The sequence below is a fragment of the Stegodyphus dumicola genome, chromosome 6 (assembly GCF_044657685.1).
Source record: "Stegodyphus dumicola isolate Sdum_Otavi_A_Nest chromosome 6, ASM4465768v1".
Classification (NCBI taxonomy): domain Eukaryota; kingdom Metazoa; phylum Arthropoda; class Arachnida; order Araneae; family Eresidae; genus Stegodyphus; species Stegodyphus dumicola.
The window spans coordinates 223,985,059-224,006,595 of NC_140773.1; the positions used below are offsets into that span (position 1 = coordinate 223,985,059).

The 21,537-nt window shown below is 32.9% G+C and overlaps 1 protein-coding gene across 5 annotated transcripts in view; it reads right to left on the minus strand.

Annotated features, from left to right (window-relative positions):
- Window positions 1-21,537, minus strand: part of LOC118193862 (protein trachealess-like) — a 568,020-nt gene that overhangs the window by 127,294 nt on the left and 419,189 nt on the right. For all 5 annotated transcript variants that reach the window (XM_085819599.1, XM_085819600.1, XM_085819601.1 and 2 more), the window contains one exon: window positions 18,994-19,235. In XM_085819599.1, the coding sequence (XP_085675725.1) occupies window positions 18,994-19,235 (242 nt within the window). The remainder of the gene's footprint in view (window positions 1-18,993; window positions 19,236-21,537) is intronic.

The window sequence follows — 21,537 nt, forward strand, 5'->3', positions numbered from 1 at the left end:
AATATTGGATAAATATCGTTACGAACGTAACTTATTTTATTTAAGCTAAAATGTTATTGAAATTCTTTCAATACGATAGAAACTTTTGAAACAAGTATTTTCAAATGTAAAGGCTAGTATAAAATAATAGGATGAAAAGCAGAATAATAAAAACAGAAATGTCATAAAAGAGAATAATGATATGTCTGTTTTCCCATCCTGTTATTTTCTTTACATCATACATAAATGGAGTAATGGAATGAAAAGTAGAAATGTCACATTATGGGATTTCATTACAAAATCATGATATTCATAGATGTAAGTAAGTAATGTTAGTGGCAAAATTCCATATTGAAATATAGAAAACGTTTTTGAAACGTTTTAAATATTTGTAAAGTTTCTTTGTCATAACTGTAACATTCTTGGTGATTAATGAGATAATATCAAATCTTTGTATTTAATGTAACTGTGTAAATAGTTAAATATTAACAAATGTTCCGGTTTGACTAGAAACTTTCCCTATGACGATGTTCCGATTTGATTAGAAACAAACTTTTCTCTGCCTCGGAATGGCAACAGTGAGAACTTGACTTTCTATTTGTTATGACGCAACTAGGACGCTGCTCATGAGATGTAAAATTAGATTTGATTCTAGATTCTAGATTAGATTAATTTGCTTAGTATTTAATAAATCCTTTTAAAACTAGATTGAGTATTTGATCATAGAATCATAATTGAACCAGTGCTTGCAGAAATTTAGATGTGGCATTTAGATAAGTCGTTAGATTTATAGTATTCATAGGCAGCGCCATTCGTTGATTCGATTAGTGTACATAAACAACAAATAAAAAGGTGAATTCTCAAAATGTTTACACACGGTGCTTTAATTTCATATAATACTGCTTGCAATTACGTACTTTAAATTATTTTATTCATATTAATTTAAGCTTTGCTAATTTTCAATTATTTAACAAATGAAGATGAAATTATATTAAAAAGTTTTATGTATTTAGATGTTTAGGAAAATGTTCTACTTGTTTCTGTTTGCGCTTCTTGAGTCACTGATCATGATCTTTAAATAACACTAAACACACTCGGCGCGTATTCGAGTGGTGCAGGTTCGAGTCCCGGGGAGAACATCACACATTTTTCTTTTCTCATGCGTCAAGAAAAACAATCTTAATGACTCTACAACACATAGCGAAAACCACGGAAATGCCCATGCAGCCGTTTGAAAGGAATCGAAACACGGTCGAACTTCCAATATTCAGCAACTTTATCGCTAACCCGAAAGAGAGAGAGAGATTGTTATAGATAAGTCTTAAGGAAAATTACAATAATTTGGCTACATTTTGACAATAAACTTGGTTTTTGAGGCAAATGACTATCTTTTAAAGCTGCTTTAAATGTTAAATTTTTAATTTTATTATTATAAGTGTAATATTATTATATTCCCATTAAATGTCCCTGTTTTTCTACTAATATACTTTTTTTTCCGTCGCTGTATTTTTACTTCTTACTAAAGTACGCATAAGTAGAATCTGAAGAACAGCTGAATCTGAAGCTGCATAATTGTTCATGAAATTATTGGCTTCAAAATTTAGCATGCTTTTCTTTCACACATTTTAAGAAATATATTTGAGTGACAACAAGAATAGAGTTGGAATTTCTTTAAAAAAAAGCAGTGATAGAATTTGAAAATATAAAATAACATTAAAATTTTCACTTTACATTGAAATTAACGTCAAAATTAGCAGTTTTCATCGGAGTTTTCAGGTTTAATTGCCAGAAAATGAAATGTCAAAAGAGGAACTTTTCTTCTTTGTACGAAGTAAAGGATGTATTATAATCGCGAAAATTTTCGAGTAACATATTTCAACGAAAATATCCATTTTGACCGCTATCGAATGCAATTGAACGATATTTTTGGGTGACATCTCTACGAAAGAACAGAATAAAGGACTCTTTTTCCACAAACGGATTATATAATTGATTTAAAATGGATTCAGAAGAGATTTTTTTCGTGACGTCTGTATCTACCGAAGTACGTATGTATGTATCTCAAGTAACTTAAAAACGAGTAGCCTCAGAACGTTGAAATTTTATATAAAGACCGCTTTAACGTGTAGGTCGTACACCTCCCATTTTGGTTGCAATCGGCTGCACCAAACTTATATATGTATATATATACCCACTCTATTATTCGATTTCGTAAGCTCAGTTTTTTATATTCTCATATGTTGGTAAATTGCGCAATTTTAGCTTTAAAATGATTGAAATTTTGTTGTTCTTATCTTCCGGTTAAGGTTTTTATGCCTGTAGTTAACCTGCATGCAATACTTGCGCAATTATCAACAATTTAAAAGTTGTTTAAGTGCGGCTAAGCCTAATTTTTTACCACAGCAGCCCTATTTGTTTTTTGAATTAAGTCAGCTTCTGCACCTTCATGTCTTTTTCCCGAGTGGTTACCAAAAGTAAACTTTCAGTTTTGTGCACCGAAAAATCTGCTTTTTTGCCCGCTGGTCGAATTGTTCGTTTTTGCGTAGAAACTCTATCATTAATTGCGATTTTTTTTAAAATTGTATTAACTGTATTTTATGTTTTATACTTTTTTATATTTTTCAATTTTTAATAAACATATTTTAAGGTTTTATATAATTTGCCTTTTATTTTTTGCCGCAAAGGAAGAACTGAATTAATTGAATGAGAAAGCTATCTCCAATGAAATTCGAGGAAATAAGTTTAAATGAAATGCGTATAATAAATTTATAAAAGTTTAAATGAAAATTTTATAAAAGTTTAAATGAAAACAATGCGTATAATTTAATATTCCTTACAAGGAAGTCAGGCGGTGTACACATCAGCTTTTTTACTTCCTTGTACGAAGTAAAAAGGAAGTATTGTAATCGCGAAAAGCTTCAGGCAGCATATTTCAACGAAAATATCCACTTTGACCGCTTTCGAATGCAATTTAACGATGTTTTTGCGTGATATATATACGTAAGGACAGAATAAAAGACTCTTTTCCTCCAAAAAATCTAAAAAACTGCTTTAAAATGAATTCTGAAGAGAATTTTTCTTAGCGTCTGTACGAACGTATGTACGTACATACGTATCTCGCATAACTCAAAAACCAGTAGCCTCAGAACGTTCTATGCCTTTAGTAAATCTGTATGCAATATTTTAGAATTATCAACAATTTTAAAATTGTTTAAGTGCCGCTAAGCCTAATTTGATGGCGGCCATTGCTCTTGTTTACATTTGAAACAGATGAGTAGCGGATTTGTTGCCAATCTAGAGAAACTTAGCTTCGCAACAACAAAGATAACGCCTTCATTTATTATTTAAATCATGCTTAATCCTTTATGGAATTTTTTCGCGGAAATAAGCGTTTAAGATTTACTTCGTAATTTATAATACAGATATTTTGAGTTTTTATGTATTTTTGCCTTGTCGTGAAGTGAAAACTGAATTAATTGAATGAGAAATACTCAATCGTCTGTGAAAAACTGTTTCTTTTTTTTTTTTTTTTTTTTGTTTTGTTTGCTTAATATCTTTTATGCATAGTTCTAGCTGTATTTGAATAGAACATGTGGCAACGATTAGATAATTCTTTAAATGATATAAATTTTGTGCATTCTGAGTTATAATATGAACGAAATAATAATACTGTTAAGTAAATCTAGTGCCAGAGTGTCGCTATGGTAAACAAAGTGAATTTTAAAGAATGCATTTATTCTATTGTGGTTTATGCGCTGTCGGCGAAGTAGGTTTAATTCAATCTAAGATGTTTAAAGGAAATGCAAGAAAAAATGCGTATAATTTAATATTCCGTACAAGGAAGTCATGTGGTGTACACATCAGATTTTTTATATATGACATTACACTTTTTTACTACGTGAAGGGTTTTTCACTTTTTCAGTGCTGATCTTTGTCCTTAGTAATTCCATGAACTTATCTAACATTTTATGCTTCGTAAAGAAATAATTTTCCTTAACTTTTTCGCCCTTGCGAGGAATGAGTATATTACTAGTATGTAATAAAGCAATTGGTATAGAGACACATAAAGTCAATAACATTTTCTAACTACGGGAAATAGTATAGTATGCAAATATGCAAAATTATAGTATGCAAAATTTTAATTAGATTATGCCCAGAAAATGGCATTTTAACCATAAAAGAAAACAAAATATCTTATAAATACTAAATATGACAACCTAAGCACTGTTGATAAGCGAATAGACAGCCAAATTAGGATTTCTGAAGAAATCATTGATACATGCCGTCACATGACCTCTTTTCACATTGCTATTGATGTTGGTTGATATCTATATACCCGTAACTTTAGTTATACTTAGGATTTCAGGAACCATAATAAAAAAATTGATACCAGGTCTGGAGATCAGTAAGGCCATTTATATCAAAAGTGTAGGTTTATCAGTGATGGTTTCTCATCCATTTTAGCTGAAATTGGACAATAAGAGAGAATCAGCTTGGGATGATTTTCCATCTCGATTGATGTCACAAAATCAAATATTGGTTATTCATTTATGTTAAGAATAATGTTTCGTAAGAGGTGAGCAAACTGATGGCATTTGACTGTAACATTTCAGAAGTTATATATTCAGCACATTAAAATGCAGCAAGACCATCTGGTGAACATAACTGTAAGTAAATAATGTATATAAAATTGTTTCAAAAATAAATTTTACGTTAATTCTTCAAAAATAAGAATAAATAAGTTCATGAATTTTTGTCCTATTAGCTTGCTTTACATATGCGTAAAAACGATGCGTTTAAATTTTTTTACTGGCGTCAGTAAAAAGGTCATCAGTCAACAAGGTGATGGTATTGTATTTTAAAAGTGTAAAAATATTTTAAATCTTGAATTATTTTTAAAACGGTGAGCAGTTTATTATGCGTAACTTAACACTGTTTTCTAGTATGCGTTCAAATGCTCAAAATGTACGTTTTTCTTGGAGGACTCTGGCATTAATCTATAGTTACCTAGTGGGGATTTATTTAATTTATCTAGCATTTACTTGTATTTTCGGAAACAACTTTCCCAGGTCTGGAGATCTGTGTGGCCATTCATATTGAAACAATGGTGCCAACTGAAATGATTCTCGTTTTTCAACTAACGCTTTCTTGCCAGAATGTTAATGAGTCAGCGAACGTGTATTCAAATGAGGTACAAAAAAGTTAGTATTTATGGGCAGGTTTTTTGAAATTGAATTCAGAAAGAGAGGGGAGTCTGTTCTGCCGCCTGAAGGCCACATTGCTATCTCTAATTTACCAGCGATGAGATTTCTGTGGCGTTGAGCGTTTCTAGCCATTAGGCTTGTTTACGCCGACCTTTACGAGTCAGAGCCTGACTGCACATAAGTAACCTGTGAAAGGCCGTTAGGTTAGTTTAATCCTATTTTAAGTTACTTGTAACTTTTTAAGTTAAGACAAAACTGCTGCCTTTTTGTGAGCACAGGGCGGTGCCATCTGTGATAGTAAGTTAATAAACGGTTCTTTATAACCTTCTCTGTACTTTGCCCTACAAAAGGATAATTCCTCATATAGTCTGCTATAATCTCGTTAATTTATGCTCTCTAAGAATACGAGACGCTATAACCTACTTTTCATATTTTAGCACAAAGAATTTAATTTGCTATTCCAGTTACATTGTTTTGGGCCAAAGAACTTATTAATCTCAAAACAGCATTTTGCGTCTTTTCATTTTCTGCATTGGTTCACTTTTCAAATTGATGTCACCAAATACTATAGCCATTCATTATATTTAAAGAAACTAAATAATGAAGAATGTGCATGAATGTTTCTCGGAAAACGAAGTGAAAAAACGACGGTACCTAGAACCATCCAATTTTGAATAACGTAGTCCTTCAACTGAACATGGGCACTCGGAAGCCTGAATTTTGAATTTCGAAGTTATTTTATTATCTATTTCACATTTTCTTAAATTTAATACTAGTTGGGGGTCATTTTTATCTCCAGCGCGAGAGGCTGTGTATCGGAAGTTCTAAAGATTTCTTTTAAAATTATTTTGTGATATTGCTGTTGAATTGAATTTACGGTTTAAGTGCGAAGAACATGATATCTAATCAATAAAAGTAACACACAAAACGTTAAGAAAAAGCCCCTTTGGGCGTAATATAAAATCTGAAAACTTTCAGATTTTTGTTTCCTTTTATTTATGTATTCATTTTTTAAAATGCAGCGAATTCACGAAAAAACGTTAATTGCTGAATATTTGAGACAGAAAAAACATGGATTGTGGTTACTTGGAAATATATTAAATTTAAATTTTAATTAATCAGATCTAGAAAGAAGGAAAATATCTTTCACTGTCATAGCTTCAGATGCGTTCTATTTTTCAGAGAATGCCTTCCCTTTATTTCTGCCCCAAATTAACTTTTGACCTTTTGACTCGGGGTTCTGAATTTTTTTCTGAGAGAGGAAAATTTCCTTGTCCCCTTTATTGAAATATCACTTTCTGTCTGCATAATTTGCAGGAAAATTCTTTATTGTGTAGTGGAGTTCTTTCTAATGACGTAAATTTATCAGCAGCTATGTCAATTCAAATCTCGGAAAAGGTCGGAAATGCTCGAAAAGCAGTTGCACCATTTCCGAGCAAAATTCTTTGATGGAGATAAGATATTAATATTCACAAGCGTCAAGATTGGCAGCTCATCCTTCCATTTTGGTTATAAATAAAGGGCTGGTTTAGTTTATTTAACTATGGCAAAGCAGCTTACAATAATTTAAAAGTTTAAGTGGGGTTAAGCCTAATTTTTCTTTTAGCATGGAAGCCATATTTGTTTACATTTGAAACTTAGTAGACTAGTGGATTTGCCGCCAATATAATCAAACTAAGTTTCGCAACAACAAAATCTTCTTTTATAATTGCGAATTAAATTATTTAAGTTATTAGCTTGTTTTTGCTTAGAAACTGTAATTTTAATTGTAAAAATTGTTTTTTAATTGTTTTAACTGCACTTGGTTTCTTTATGCTTTTCTATATCTTTTAATGTTTAATGAAAATATTTTGAATTTTTATGTATTTTTGCCTTGCCGCGAGGTGAGAACTGAATTCATTAGTAGCGCATGCGCAATAGGTAAGCGGCGCTGAATCGTCTGTGAAAAACTGTTTTCTTTTTATTTGTTTTAGATTTATTATAGTATTTGAATAGAACATGTGTTAATTTTTCAGAAGATATAATTTTTGTGCATTCTGAGTTATAAAATGAATGAGACGTAACGCTGTTAAGTGAATCTAGCGCCGAAGTGTCGCTATGATAAATAAATATAGTGAATTTTAAAAAGTGCATTTATTCTATTATGTTGTTTATGCGCTATCGACGAAGTAGATTTAATTCAAAATTCGTTAACTGTAAATTCAATATGTTTAAATGAAATGCAGGAAAATTGCGTATCATTAAATATTCTGTACAAGGAAATCATGTGGTGTACACATCAGATTTTTTTTTACAGCAAAGCAAAGTAGTCTAAAAAATGCATGAAAAGCCTCTGTATAGTAATGGTAAGCATGATAGTTTTATTGTCAGTTCCAATTTAGGTATAGAGTTGAACAAGGAAGTAGTCAGTCACTGAGTAGCGCAGTTGTAAGGATAAGGGCAAGGATGTAAGGATATTATTGTATAGTATAAAAGGAGTATAGAGTAGATAATGCAAATGGCAGAGAAAATAGCTGACCAGGATAAAACAGAAATATAGTTCACCAAAAGTATTAGCTGAGCGGAAAGTGCTTTATTACATTTTTGTTGTAAGGTCTAGTGAAAAATTTAGTAATGTCTTAAATATGTCTAGCAATCAAGAAATTACTTATTTATTCTATTATAAGAAAAAGTTATTCTTTTCCAGTTTTCCAGTTTCCTAAGTTATATTTCCTTAGGACTCATGGTTTGGTTGCAACTAGAAGTCACAGCTTGTAATAAAAGCTATTGTTTTTATCAGTATTTTTGCTGCGTTATCATGTGGTGTACACATCAGATTTTTTTCACAGCAAAGCAAAGTAGTCTAAAAACGTTCTACAGTCTACGTTGTTTTTCAGTTTTAAATGTGGATCCTATGAATTCCCCAAACAACGTACGCCACCCATTAATAAAGTTAAAAACCTATTATATGAGCAGGTAATATATATAAATGTTAAAAGTTACAATATAAAATGCAATAAAATGTAAAAATATAACAAATTTACTATAAAGGCATTATAATTCTTAAACTATTAATATGCTAGAGTCATGCCGGTTCCCAATATAAAATTTGTCGTAACTCTTATTAATATTATAAGGTATTTTTCCCTTCCTTTCTGCATGCCTTCATGTTGTAACGGTAGCACATTCGAGGCGTATTCGAGAGGTCCAGATTCGAATCCCTGCGAGTGTTTCAAACAAATCCTAATGACTCTACAATGTGAATTCTATTTTTTAAGAACTCATACTGAGATAAATTTGCAGTTATCTGAGAAAGTAAGGATATTTTTTATTACACAGACACTTTCCTTAGATTTTCAAGAAAAGAAATTTTAAATAACATATTCAAGATCTAAAATTTCCCCTTTACACAGGAGAACAGAATTTTCGTTCGATTTATTCTAAAGCATCACCAATTTCGTTTTTTCTTTATTTCTCATAAAGACATTTCGAAAGTGTAGGATGGCCTCACCAATCCGATAAGATCTAAACAGAATTCAGAACCCGCGGTGATCGATTTCAAATCAACTCGAAGAAAAGTAAAAAAAAAAAAAAAAAAAAAAAAAAAAAAAAAAAAAAAAAATGGAGTCCTTTTCCCCCAGATCAAGAAGAGGATGAGCCTAAAAGTATGCTACGAGAAAATCAACCTAAATATACGGACTGCAAAGATGTTCATCTCTCCATTTCCAAATGATTGTATTAAGGAGATACATCTCAAAATCGCATAACAGAAAGCTACGAATGGTCGTGGTTTCCAGAAAAGAACCACTTCAACTAAAACATGATTTGTAAGTTTGTATTTGCTCGTCCGTTTCAGTAGCGTTGTTGGTATAATATTCTTTTATAAAGCATAAGACTGTGACTTAATTTTCAATTTCACCTTGTATAGGAATATTATGCGTTAAATACGTATTACAAAATCTATGCTGTAGAGTCATTAAGTATTACTGAAAATGCAGACAGAATGAATGAACGATGCCTTCGCTGGAACTCGAACCTGGACCTCTCGAATACGCGCCTAATGCGCTACCATTACACTACAAAGGCATGCAGAAAAGAGGGAGACCCCCTTTAAAGGATGACTGGTGATTAGGAGACCCAACTGACAAATCATATTGGTGAAGAATTATCATCCACCACCCTTTATTTTGGGGACCACTGTAGATTCATTCTGTTACTTTGACGCAGAAGTGCATAAAAAATCAACCTAAATCAACCTGTCTACACATGAATCCAGGAGTTCGTCGCCGGGACTCGAACCTGGGGCCTCGAATACTCCCGACTGGGATACTTTTACACCAGGAAGGCATGCGGAAACGACGGAGAGAATACTTTACGTACTTCCCCTTAATTAAGTACAATAACACGCCGAACAAATATTAATTCAAACAACAAAAATCAGCGTTATATTTTCAAATTTTCACAAAATCTTGCCTTCAGCCTTTAAAGAAATTATGCTTTAGTTCTGGCTTCATCAACAGATGGCGCCAGTGGCTTATCTCCTGTCCAGGTTTTCTTATTTTATCTCGTTCATTTGCGCTTTTGCAGCTGAGGATGATGGTTCGGTAAAACCATCGAAATTAGTCCTGTGAAAATTTGAAAATATAACGGTGATTTTTGTTGTTTGACTTCTAAATTAATACTTCCCCTTTTTAAAGAGCGACTGGTGATTAGGAGACCCAACCGCTAAATCCTGGTGGTGAAGAATTATCCACCACCTTTTTCCAGTTCGGGCCCCAGTGTAGAGTCATTAGGCTATTTTGAAGCAGAAAATACGCTAAATGAGCAATGCCTTCGCCTGGACTCGGACCTGTACCTCTCGAAAATGAGCCGAGTGTGCTACTATTACACCACGAAAGCTTGCAGAAAGGAGGAAGAAAATACCTACTTAAATTGGTTCAAATATAAATGCCACTCCAATCTAATTAAATTCTGCACATTTTTTTTCTTTCTGCAGAATGTACTAAATTACAATTCTGTAATTCCAATATATTACTCTATTTGTTATAGTGTCTACATTACTTTCCTTTTTTATATTAACTACATTATTATCCCGAGTTTTACTACAGCCTTTAACAATGCTTATGCGTTGTTATTGACAACATAAATTTCTAGATAGCACCAAGATTACTCTGCTGTGTAATTCCCGCAGTTTTTCTGCATCTGTAATATCTAATGTTTCTGGTTACAGAAAATGCCGGTTAAAAACGAGATATACGCCTATAGTTAATTATATCTGTTTGAGGAATTCCTTCAGATATATTATTATTTATCTATTGTACTAGAATTTATGATCAAATTCGTGAATATATTTTTCGCTGATGCTTTAATTTAAAATAAATAACATGTTTTTCTAATAAATAATGTCACTCTTTACTTAAGGAAAGTAAAGAGTTGATTACTGACTACAGAAAAATGCACGAAGACTGTGGGCCTTAGAATAGATATTTTCCCATGGAACAAATAGCAAACTTACGAGTATTCACATTAAGCATGCGAAGACAAGAAGCAGGTACGAAATCCAGGACTAATCACCGTTTGCTGGATACGAATCTAGGACTAATCACAGGTGCTTCCCGGCTTTATCCATTAGTCACTAATGGGCACTAAGAAATTTAGAATGCTTACCTTGTACTGGTCAGTGTTAGAATAACTGAAATTCCGTTTCTGTTTCTAATTGCTGTGACTAATGCAATTTGTAATATACTTATGTCACCCAAACGGGATAGTCGTTAGTAACTCTGATTACCGTACCGAAAGGGCCCGGGTTCGAATCCCGGTGAAAGCGTGGATGTTTGTAAATGTATACTGTCTGTGCAGTATGGGGGCACTTAAAATATGCGGCGAGCCAAAAGTCCTTTCGAGAGGTTGGCGGTAAACGAAGGGGGGTGGGGACCTTCTGGAGCGTCCCCCTGGGATGCTCTTCTTCAAAATTGGGGGGGGACTGAGCAAAGTCGTGAGGAGCCCAAAGCTGTTGGCAACGACAGGCGCAATCTTGCCTCCTTGCCACTATGAATTTCGTGGGCTAGTTCTGATATCAAACTAGCAAGGTTATTCACAATAACAACCACAACAACAGTATACATTGAAATAGAGGTGTAACAATTTTTTATCTTTCTTTTAGCCATCTGTAATAAACTCGTCTTTATTTTTCAGAGCTGCTTTCGGCACTTCATTGTAGATGTTACGATTTTGATTTCCTTAAATCTCATCTCACGGCATAACAATTTATTTCAAACTAATAATTAGCATCATCAGAATACCGATACTGTGAAAGAGACCAAGTTTAATGGCGGCCACCCATCAAACTTGGTGCAAACAGTCTAATTGTAAGGAATAAATAATCGCCATGGTGTAAGTGCGTCATATATGAATTATCATTTTCTCAAACATATAACATTTTCTTAAATGTTAACAAAATAGCTTTTGTTTTAAAAGTCAAACAACAAAAATCAGCATTATATTTGTAAATTTTCCAGGACTAGTTTCGATGATTTGACTGCAGAACCTTCCTCCTCAGCTGTGAAAGTGCAAATTTCTGCAAGTTTCTCGGAAATTTGCAAATATAACACTGGTTTTTGTTGTTTGACTTCTAAAGTAATCATTGTTCGGCGTGTTATTTTAACCTAAATCAGAGAGCATTTGTTTCAATATATGTTGTTTTTTATCTCTGATTTTAACTGTTTCAGAATTATAAGAACTATGTTATAATTTAAGAAAGTGTAATCGGATTTTATAGTGTTAAATCTGAAATAAATTCACTCGACACATTATATATCCTCAACATCAGAGTTTATCATGGTGATAAAATTATAATTTCAGTTGTCTGATAAGCAAGTGATTTTTCACACAGGCAATTTCTGTCAAGTGTGAGGTTGAGTATCTCACAAAATTAATAGTCTTCGAGGTGAACTTCCATAAATCAAGATTTGAATATATATATTTATATGAAAGCTTTCAGATTTTTAATTACGTCTAAACGGGCGATTTTATAAAGTTTCGTGTGTTACCTTTATTTATTAAATATCATGTTCTTCGCACTTAAACCATAAAATTCAATTCAACAACATCACAAAATAGTTAAAAGAGCATATCTTTAGAATTTCCGATACACAGTCTGGCGCACTGGAGTTAAAAATGTTTTATTTTTCGTACAGTGTTGCCATGGCTCGCTTTGAAATTGTTGAGTTTCTTAATCAAAAATTCGTTAAAGACTTACAAAATATGAAATAGATGATAGAACAAATTCCAATTCGGGCTTCCATATGCCCATATTTGAGGGAAGGATTACATTATTTGATGGCTGTGGGTACCGCTGTTTCATCACAATGCGAGAAACATACATACATTTATACAGGTTCTTCATGATTTAATTTCTATAAATATAATACAGAGCGAATAATATTTGGTGGCAACAATTTAAAAAGTGATTCGCCATTTATAGTGAATCAAAGCAAAATGGCAAAACGAAATTAATAGACCTTCTGGGCAAATTGACCCTTTGGGTTAACAATGCTGGAAGCGTATTTAAAATCTGGCGGTTTAAAAATCAAGAACAAGATTTCTTTTAATTTCGAAAATCAGACAGCAGATTTGAAATCATGGGAATCCCAGGGAAACTAAAAAATTATAGTAAAGTGACTGTCATATCTATAGTAATAACAAGCGGATGCCTCTTTTCAGCCTCGGTTATCTTGTGGTACCTTTTTGAAAGCTGGACAGTTCAAACACGGAGACCGCCCGTTGCGCGACAAGTAACTTCCCCGTGACACCAAAATTCTCACTTCGTTTCGCGTATGTACTTATGCAAATCCATTTACAGTTCTTCGGGTCTTGTCAATACTTGTTGGAGTATGCAAAATGGATATCCTCTCTCGTGCTCTCTCCCGAAACATCCAGCACCACCGCCACCGCCAAGTGAACCACTTTTTCGTAGAGATTCAATAACAGGTCGTACAAACGCAATCATATGAGGTATTGCTTTTCAAAAAATGGTTATTTTTTCACACTGTGAAAGACGCAACACAAACATAAGCACGAGTCTCACTGTGAAAGAAAGTGGGGAATGGGAAGAGGACAATTTCTCACAGGAAGTATCTTGGATGATACGTGGTAATGGTGGGGAATTTTGCACGGGATTTGGCAACAAGGGCATTGAAGCATTATCAACAAATTTCTCAACAAATTTGGTGCAAAGAATCTAATAAATAATTAAAAAGTTTCTGAATATCGGTTGGCTGTAGAAATAAGTATTTTATAAAAATTCTTTCTTTAAGACAGAAGAGAAACATGCCTCAAATAAATTATAAAAGTGAAGCAACAACCTGTGTTAGACGTAGATTTTTAGCATAGAATATCGATTTCGAGGGCGAACAAAGTCCCTCTTCATCAGGAGCAAAGAAATCTTAAATTGAAAAACCAAGATAAGAACATATTTATACACGAAAGAAATCGAGAGAGAAAACACAGAGTAGCGCCATCGTTAGTAGAAATAATAACGAAAATTGAAAAATTAGGATAATTTAAAAGCCTTAGTAGTTTAAATCATTTAAATCTTTAAGTAAACACGGTAAATTTTTGCTAATGGGGAAAGCTTCAAGAAAATCTAATTTTCCGGTGGAAGAAGCTTTCTGGGTAATTTTTGTACATCCGAAGTCGAAATTGTGATTAAATTTCCAACTATGATTAGCAATCGAAGACTTGTAAATTTCACCTTTTCCGACGTCCGTGTTTTAATTATGCGAGATACGTACCTACGTACGCACAGACCCCACGAAAAATTCTCTTCAAAATTCCTTTTAAATCAGTTTCATAATTTTTTTGGAGGGAAAAAGTCTTTTATTCTGTCCTTACGTACAGATGTCATTCAAAAACGTCGTTAAGTTGCATTCGATAGCGGTCAAATTGGATATTTTCGTTGAAATATGCTGCCTGAAACTTTTTGCGTTTACAATACTTCCTTTTTACTTCGTAGAAGGAAGTGAAAAGGCTATATATCAGTTGAGGGAAAGGCAAAATTAACTTCTTTCCATTAATGTAAAATAACTAAAAATAATTTGCGTACAGTCAGGAGCTGTAGAGTTTGATATAAAATCCAGCAATATTTGCGAGTATCATTCTTTTTTATTTCTTCATAAATTTCTAAGTAAACCAAATCATTTAAATCTGAAGAGCTGCCGGAATTACTTACGAATCTGTCTCAAAAATGCGCTAATATTTATTTATTCTACTGGAAGTTATTCTTAAAATGTAATCAAATTTCAAAAATACATGTATAGTATTGAGGTTATATAAATCATGTTTTTGGTATGAAAATTAATAAATTCGTTTAGGTGGGCTTGTTACGTGTAAAAAAAAAAGACTGTTCGTAAGGCAAATTAATCTTTAATTCATTTGTTCGTGTGTTATAGTGCTTTCGTCTTGCTGGCCTTAAAATCTAATCAGAAGTTTTGACTTTAACAATGGGCGCAATTGCAGTGCACGCGTACAGAAGAATGGAGTAGAAGATAACAACACGCCTCGTACAAGTGAACAAGCACTGGTAAATCACCCATTTCACGAAGTTGATTACGAAGGGTCGTTCCACTCCAGACTCTCCCCCGGGCAGGACCTTCACGCTCCGAATTTATGAGGCGGCCGAAATGTCGCCCGACCCCATCCAATAAGAGACCTTCAGTCTGATTAGGCCTTCATTAGGTATAAAACTCGCTTTCTACGGGGAAGCTGAATCAGTCGCTTTTTCTCTGTTCTCGCTCATCGAAAGGAAATGGCCTCTTAATCTCATTTCGTGGACCGGAGGGTAAGGGAAGGATTGTTCTCGGAGAATGGAAGAAAGTCCAACTCTAGTTTGTCCACTACACCCGGATGGCGATTCAGCTGTTCTAAAAATTTCCATAAGTCTCTGCAGCCATGATGGATGGAGTTTGGAATCCCATATGCCAAGAGCAGATATTTTATTTCTCACCGTGGTTGCCGGTGAAAGGGTTTGATGTTCAAGAACACACCTGGAATCTTTTGCACGACTCCTTGTATTAACAGGGACTAGAACATGCATCTTAACAAACGGCAGACGAGCGGGTGTTCATCTGACTAATTACCTTCATCGCAAGTTTCGAAGAAGGAAATGAATGTGAAAATTTAAACCAAATATAGAGAAAAAAAAATTTTTTTTTAATCTGAAAGCATTCAGATTTTACAATACGCCCAAAGGGGCTTTTTTTTTTTTATCCTCTTGTGTGTTACCTTTATTTATTAAATATCATGTTCTTCGCACTTAAACCATAAAATTCACTTCAAAAGCAATACCGCAAAATAATTTCAAATTGAGCCTATCTTTAGAATCTCCGATACACAGTCTCGCGCGCTGGAGATAAAAATGTTTTCCTTTTCCGCACAGTGTTGCCATTGCTCGCTTTGGAATCGTCGCGTTTCTGAATCAAAAATTCGTTCAAGTGTTATGAAATAGGTCATAAAAAAATTCCAAATTTTGGCTTCCGGATGCCTATATTCGGTGGAGGATTACATCATTAAAAATTCGCTGGCTCTATGTACCATTGCTTTATCACAATGCGAGAAATATGCATACATATATACAGATTTTTCATTATTTAATTTCTTCAAATATAATGCAGGATTCTAACATTCGGTGGCAACAGTTTGAAAAGTGAAACGGGCATTTATAGTGAACCAATGCAAAATCGAAAACGAAAACAATAGTCCTTCAGGGACAAAGCCCCTTCGGACTAAAACATTTTTATCTCAAGCGCGCGAGACTGTGTATCGGAAATTCTAAAGCTATGCTCATTTTAAAATTATTTTGCGATATTGCTGTTGAACAGAATTTGATGGTTTAAGTACGAAGAACATGATATTTAATCAATAAAGGAACCCACAAAACGTTAAAAAATGCGCCTTTGGGAGAATTGTAAAATCTGAGAGATTTCAGATTTATTTTTTAAATTTTATTTTGAATATTTTGTCTTTTAATAACAGGATTTATGTACATTGTTTTCCTGTTTATATATTTTTTTCCAGTGCCATCTATCGGTGTATTACACTTCATTATTATGCGTTATTTTATTCGTACTTTATACTATTCAACAGCAAAATTACCAAACATTTCAAAGCAGTATTATAGTATACGTTTAGAATTCCCGATGCAGTGTAACGCGTTGGCATATATTTTTCTATTTTCACAGTTTATCATATCAATGTACAGTTTTCTTAGTTAAAATGGCTAGCAAAACTTTTGAAGGGGCCTTTTTATTAGCGTTTCTGACAGTTAAATTTATTAATTAAATAACATGTTTTTCTCACTTATGCAATATCAAATTTAAATCGATAGCAAAAATAACAAAATATTTAAAAACAGCATATCTTTAGAATTTCCGTTATACAGTTTCATACGCTGGAAGTAAAAGTGTTTTATTCCGTACAGTACTGCCACTGGTCGTTTTTAAATCGTTGAGCTTGTCAAAAATACGTTAAAGTTTTATAAAATATAAAATTCGAAATTAAAATTTCGGGCTTCCAGGTGCAGATGTTCGGGTGGACGAATATGTTATTCAAAATTTGATGGCCTAAGTTCAGTCATATTTGCACCGTGCGAGGAATATACAAGCATTCATGCTTATACTTCATTGCATAATTTCTTTAAACTTAATATACGCCGATAATATTGAGTGACAACACTTTGTTTATAGTTTGTTTATATATCCGCGTTTGATATAATTCAGGCCACAGTTCTTCAGATGGCATCTCCGAAACTTTGAAGATTCTGTCAGAACTTTTTTAAAAAAATTTACTTAATTTTAACGAATGATTAAGAAAAGGATTTCAAAATAAATCAGCAAAATTAGTGTTAAAAAGATTTGACCATTCTTGATTCAGAGGTTTGAAACAAATTAAAGGAGATACGGTTACAATTTTTGAAATATATACTCCTGAAATTTTCATTTATGCCACTTTTTGTTAAAAATAAATATTCGCATTCGACTCAACTTTATAAGGATGATATAAGCAAAAAATAAAATTCCTTTTGCCTTAGGTAGGTGTGTTATTATCCCACTCTGATTATAAACCATAGCTGAAGTAAATTTTCAGATAAAGATTATATTAGGAAAGGTGGTGAAGAATTACCATTTTTATGTCATTTTAGTATTATTTAAAACTGCTTATACAAGACGAGCTTAAATTGCATCTCTCGCTTTAAAATGGCTTAGTTCGTTAATCCACAACAGAAAGATTCAACGAGATACTTTCCACAAGAGCTCAACAAGAACGTCTTTGTTTGTTTACACTAACTGTACATAAGCCATGTGATATCTGAGGCCATCAGAATGTATCTCATTTGAAAGATAAGTATCTTACTTTTTTTACAAATTCTTTTACACGTAGCTAAATCATCATGTACAGGTTAGCAGGTAGCAAAAATGTTTTCATTGGTCTCTGGAATTTAACCTTACAGCTGTTATGATTCATAATATATATATGACATCATTATCAGCACTTCGCAGGACAAAGAGATACCAATTATTAAAAATTTATTAATCCCAAGGCTTCTTTTAAATCAAAAGTAATGCATAACACGAAAAATTGCCGTACTTTCTGTACAACTGCAATATGGCTAATTGCTTCTGTAATACATACATAGAAGTCATTGTCTAGTCAATATGAGTAGAATTGAAAGCTCATATTTAGAACTGAACTGCTAATTTTATTTATTCCTAAATGATATTTCAAAGTTGGCCACTATAATTGTTTTAATTTTTTAAGTAATAGGAGAAAAGCTTTGAAGTAAAATAATGAAGAATATTTTTACTTCGAATACATATTCTCTTGGCTCTGTCTTTGTAACATATAGTAAAATTAAAAAATAACGTTTTATGCTGAATAGAAAAAGAAAGATACCACGAAATTAATCGAACATTTTGGTAATTTCTACTTAAAATCGTCTGCAATAAATAAAAAACAAAATTTCATGGAATTAATTTGGACAAAAAAGCTAGGTAAAAATCTAAAAATCGTTTGCTTTTAAAATTCAAATTTTATTTTTAGAAAATATTCGTTACTTTAATGTTTTCTTGCAATGGCTGAGTCACGAAAGGCAACATCGTTAGAAACTCGCAGATTAGTTATTGATTTGCGTCAAAAGAAAGAGAAACCTATTAAAAAATTGCCTGTTTAACTTAAGTAATTCTACAGTTTCTGATAATAGTAAGCGTTACAAGAAATAGAATCGTATTCCAAACACAAGAAGACCTGGAAGACCATCTGTGTTATCTGATGGAATGAAACGCTTTATATATTAACAGGAATATTAAAAGGAGTCCAAGATTGACTTCTCCTAAACTCTTTGAAAAACTTCGTAAATTATATGGAATATGCGTAAATCCAGAAGCTGTAAGAAGAGTAATGCGATCTGCAAGATATCATGGGCGAGTAGCAAGAAGAAAATTTTATGTCAATAAAAAAAACCCGATAACTTCGATTCGCTTTCTCTAATTCGATGAAAAAAATGGCACCCTATTACTCGAAAAAATTGTTGTTTGTTTAGGAAAACAAATTTAACATCTTCGGCTCAATTCATTGCAGAAATACTAACTGAATACAGAAATTCCCACAAAGGCACTGAACATTCGTAGATTACGATGCTAAAACACACATAGGACAAGGAGAAAGCTTCTGATTACATGCACAAATCCCTCTGAGAAGACGAGAAAAAGTATTCAGAATATTTAGGAGATCTCAATATGCAACTGCAAGAGCATCTTTAGAACATAGAAAGGCTTACCTTTGATGGTCTTCGAGGCAGAAGGGGATGTCTCCCTGCTCCAGGGAGGGTCCCCGTGTGCCGTGAAATCCCTCAACTTGAGGTAGCTGATACTGAGTCGAATGATGGAGGCCTTGTCCAACTGGGTTGTGATAGCCGCCGGCAGGGGTAGCAGCTTGGCGAGTTCATAGAACTCGTAATTCTCTTTGCCACGACGACTCCTGGCAGCATCTCGAGACTTTTCCTTCCTCATCTCCAAAATACTGCAACAAAATACAAAGGCTGTTTTAAATGAGGTATGATTGAATTGAAATCTTTGCATAGACATAATAATAGCAAAACTAAGCATACCATTGCATTCTAATAGATCACTGCAAATCGAATTTATAAACATGTTAAAAAATAAGCGATCTGGTGTAATAGGAAAACACTTCCGTCTAGCAATCGGAAGATCCGCAGCTCGAGTCTGCAGCAAAGGCGTCACAGTTTTTTCACAATTCTTGCACCGAAATGAAAACTCCAGATGGCTCTATAAGCAGTGCCCGAACTATAATGTAATGGACGATAATTCGCCACCACCTAGTCTGTTTCCTGCTAATGAAATTAACGGAATGACTCCAGAAATTAAGCGGATTTTGTTTTAATTATTGCTTTGATACTCAGCAAGTCAATCATATTCATCCGTTAACGACAGGAAAGTTAACTTAAAATTAACTATTAGTCAAAAATAAATATTAAATATGGTCTGACCAGAAGATTAAAGATTATTGGTTAGAGATTAATGATTCAATATATGGCCTAATTAGAAGATTAAAAGTTATTGATTTGAAATTAGTGATTAAATATGTGGTGTAATTTGAAGATTAAAGATACGGTCTAGTTAGAATATTAAATATTATTGATTAGAGAGATTAGTGATTAAAGATGTGATCTGATTAGAAGATTAAAGATTATTGATTAGATATTAATGATTTAAGACATGGTCTGATTAGAATATTAAAGTTTAGTGATTAGAGGTTAGTGATTAAATATATGGTCTAATTATAAGATTATTGATTAGAGATTAATGATTAATGATGTGGTCTGAGTAAAAGATTATAAAGATTAGTGATTAAAGATGTAGTCTAATTAGGAGATTAAAGACGAAAGATTTAAGAAATAGTCCAATTAAAAGCGAAACATGGTAAATGTAAAATTTAACGTAGCCTTATATTAGCGTAAATTCTAAATAAAAACCCACCGATTTTCCGTCATATAATTTCTCTGATATAGGTTTTACTTTTTAGTCCAAAGGGATTTGAGTCCCGAAGGACTATTACTTTCGTTTTGACATTTTGCGTCGGACTCCTATAAATGTCGGTTCACTTTTCAAACTTTTGCAGCAAAATGTTAGAGTCCTGCATTATATTTGAAGAAATTTAATAATGAAAATTCTGCATAAATGTATGTATATTCCTCGCTATTGAAAATGAGAGTGTAGGGGATATGTTTTCTAAACAAACTAAGCATCTCTTTCAGACTGTGTTCTTAATGAGAATAATTTTAAGATTATTTGCTATTTTGTTTAACGAGACTCTTTTCGCTTAAATGGACTAATGTCTTTTTCGGATCCAGTATTAATTATGAGTTAGGATTTGGATCTAGCAAATAGTTTGATGCTTACTTGGAAGTAAGATGAAACACTCTCTCTTACTTTAGTTGTTGTTAACTGATGGTAGATTGGTTTATTCCCTTGATAAGTCGATTAATCTGCGTTCAATGACAATAGTTACTTTTTCAATTACTTAAAATTTATTTCTGCATTAAAGATTTTTCTTAGCAGTTTTTTTAAACAAGGAAATTTAAATTACTTTTTAAAATACTAATTTAAATTCTGACTAAAAGTTTTTTCATTCATGGTTTTTAATTGAATTTGTGTTCCTTGCAGATGGTATATGGAAAGTTTTCGGATTATAAATTATTATGAATTATTGGTTTATATATATATATAGTTTTGGTACAGTTGATGGCAACCAAAATGGGAGATGCTTAGCTACATGTTATATATAAGTCCTATATACAAAATTTCAACGTTCTGAGGCTACTCATTTTTCAGTTATGAGAGATACATAAAAGATTTTTTTTCGTGGCGTCTGTACGTTCGTACATGTACGTACTAAAAAAATCTCTTCTGAATCCATTTTAATTCAGTTTTGTAATTAGTTTGCGGAAAAATTAATTAGTTATTATGTTCTTACATACAGTTGTCAAGCAATTACTTCGTACAAGGAAGTAAAGCTGCTAAGATAAAAGGCTTTCAATTTTATTTTATGCAATACTCCTCAAAAACTGATAACTTCTGTTTACGATTATCAATGTACTTAAAGCGAATGCAGCTGCACCTATGAACAAGACCATCTAGCATCAGTATGAAGCAGACGAAAAATTCGTTTTCTTTCCTTCGCAGCTGCCAAGTCCAGAAGCAATGAGCCCTACAGCACTTTTTATATTTCATTTTAAAATGAAAACTGACCATGAAAAATGAAATGGCGAGCGGCGGTTTTACAATTCCGAGAACGTGAGGGA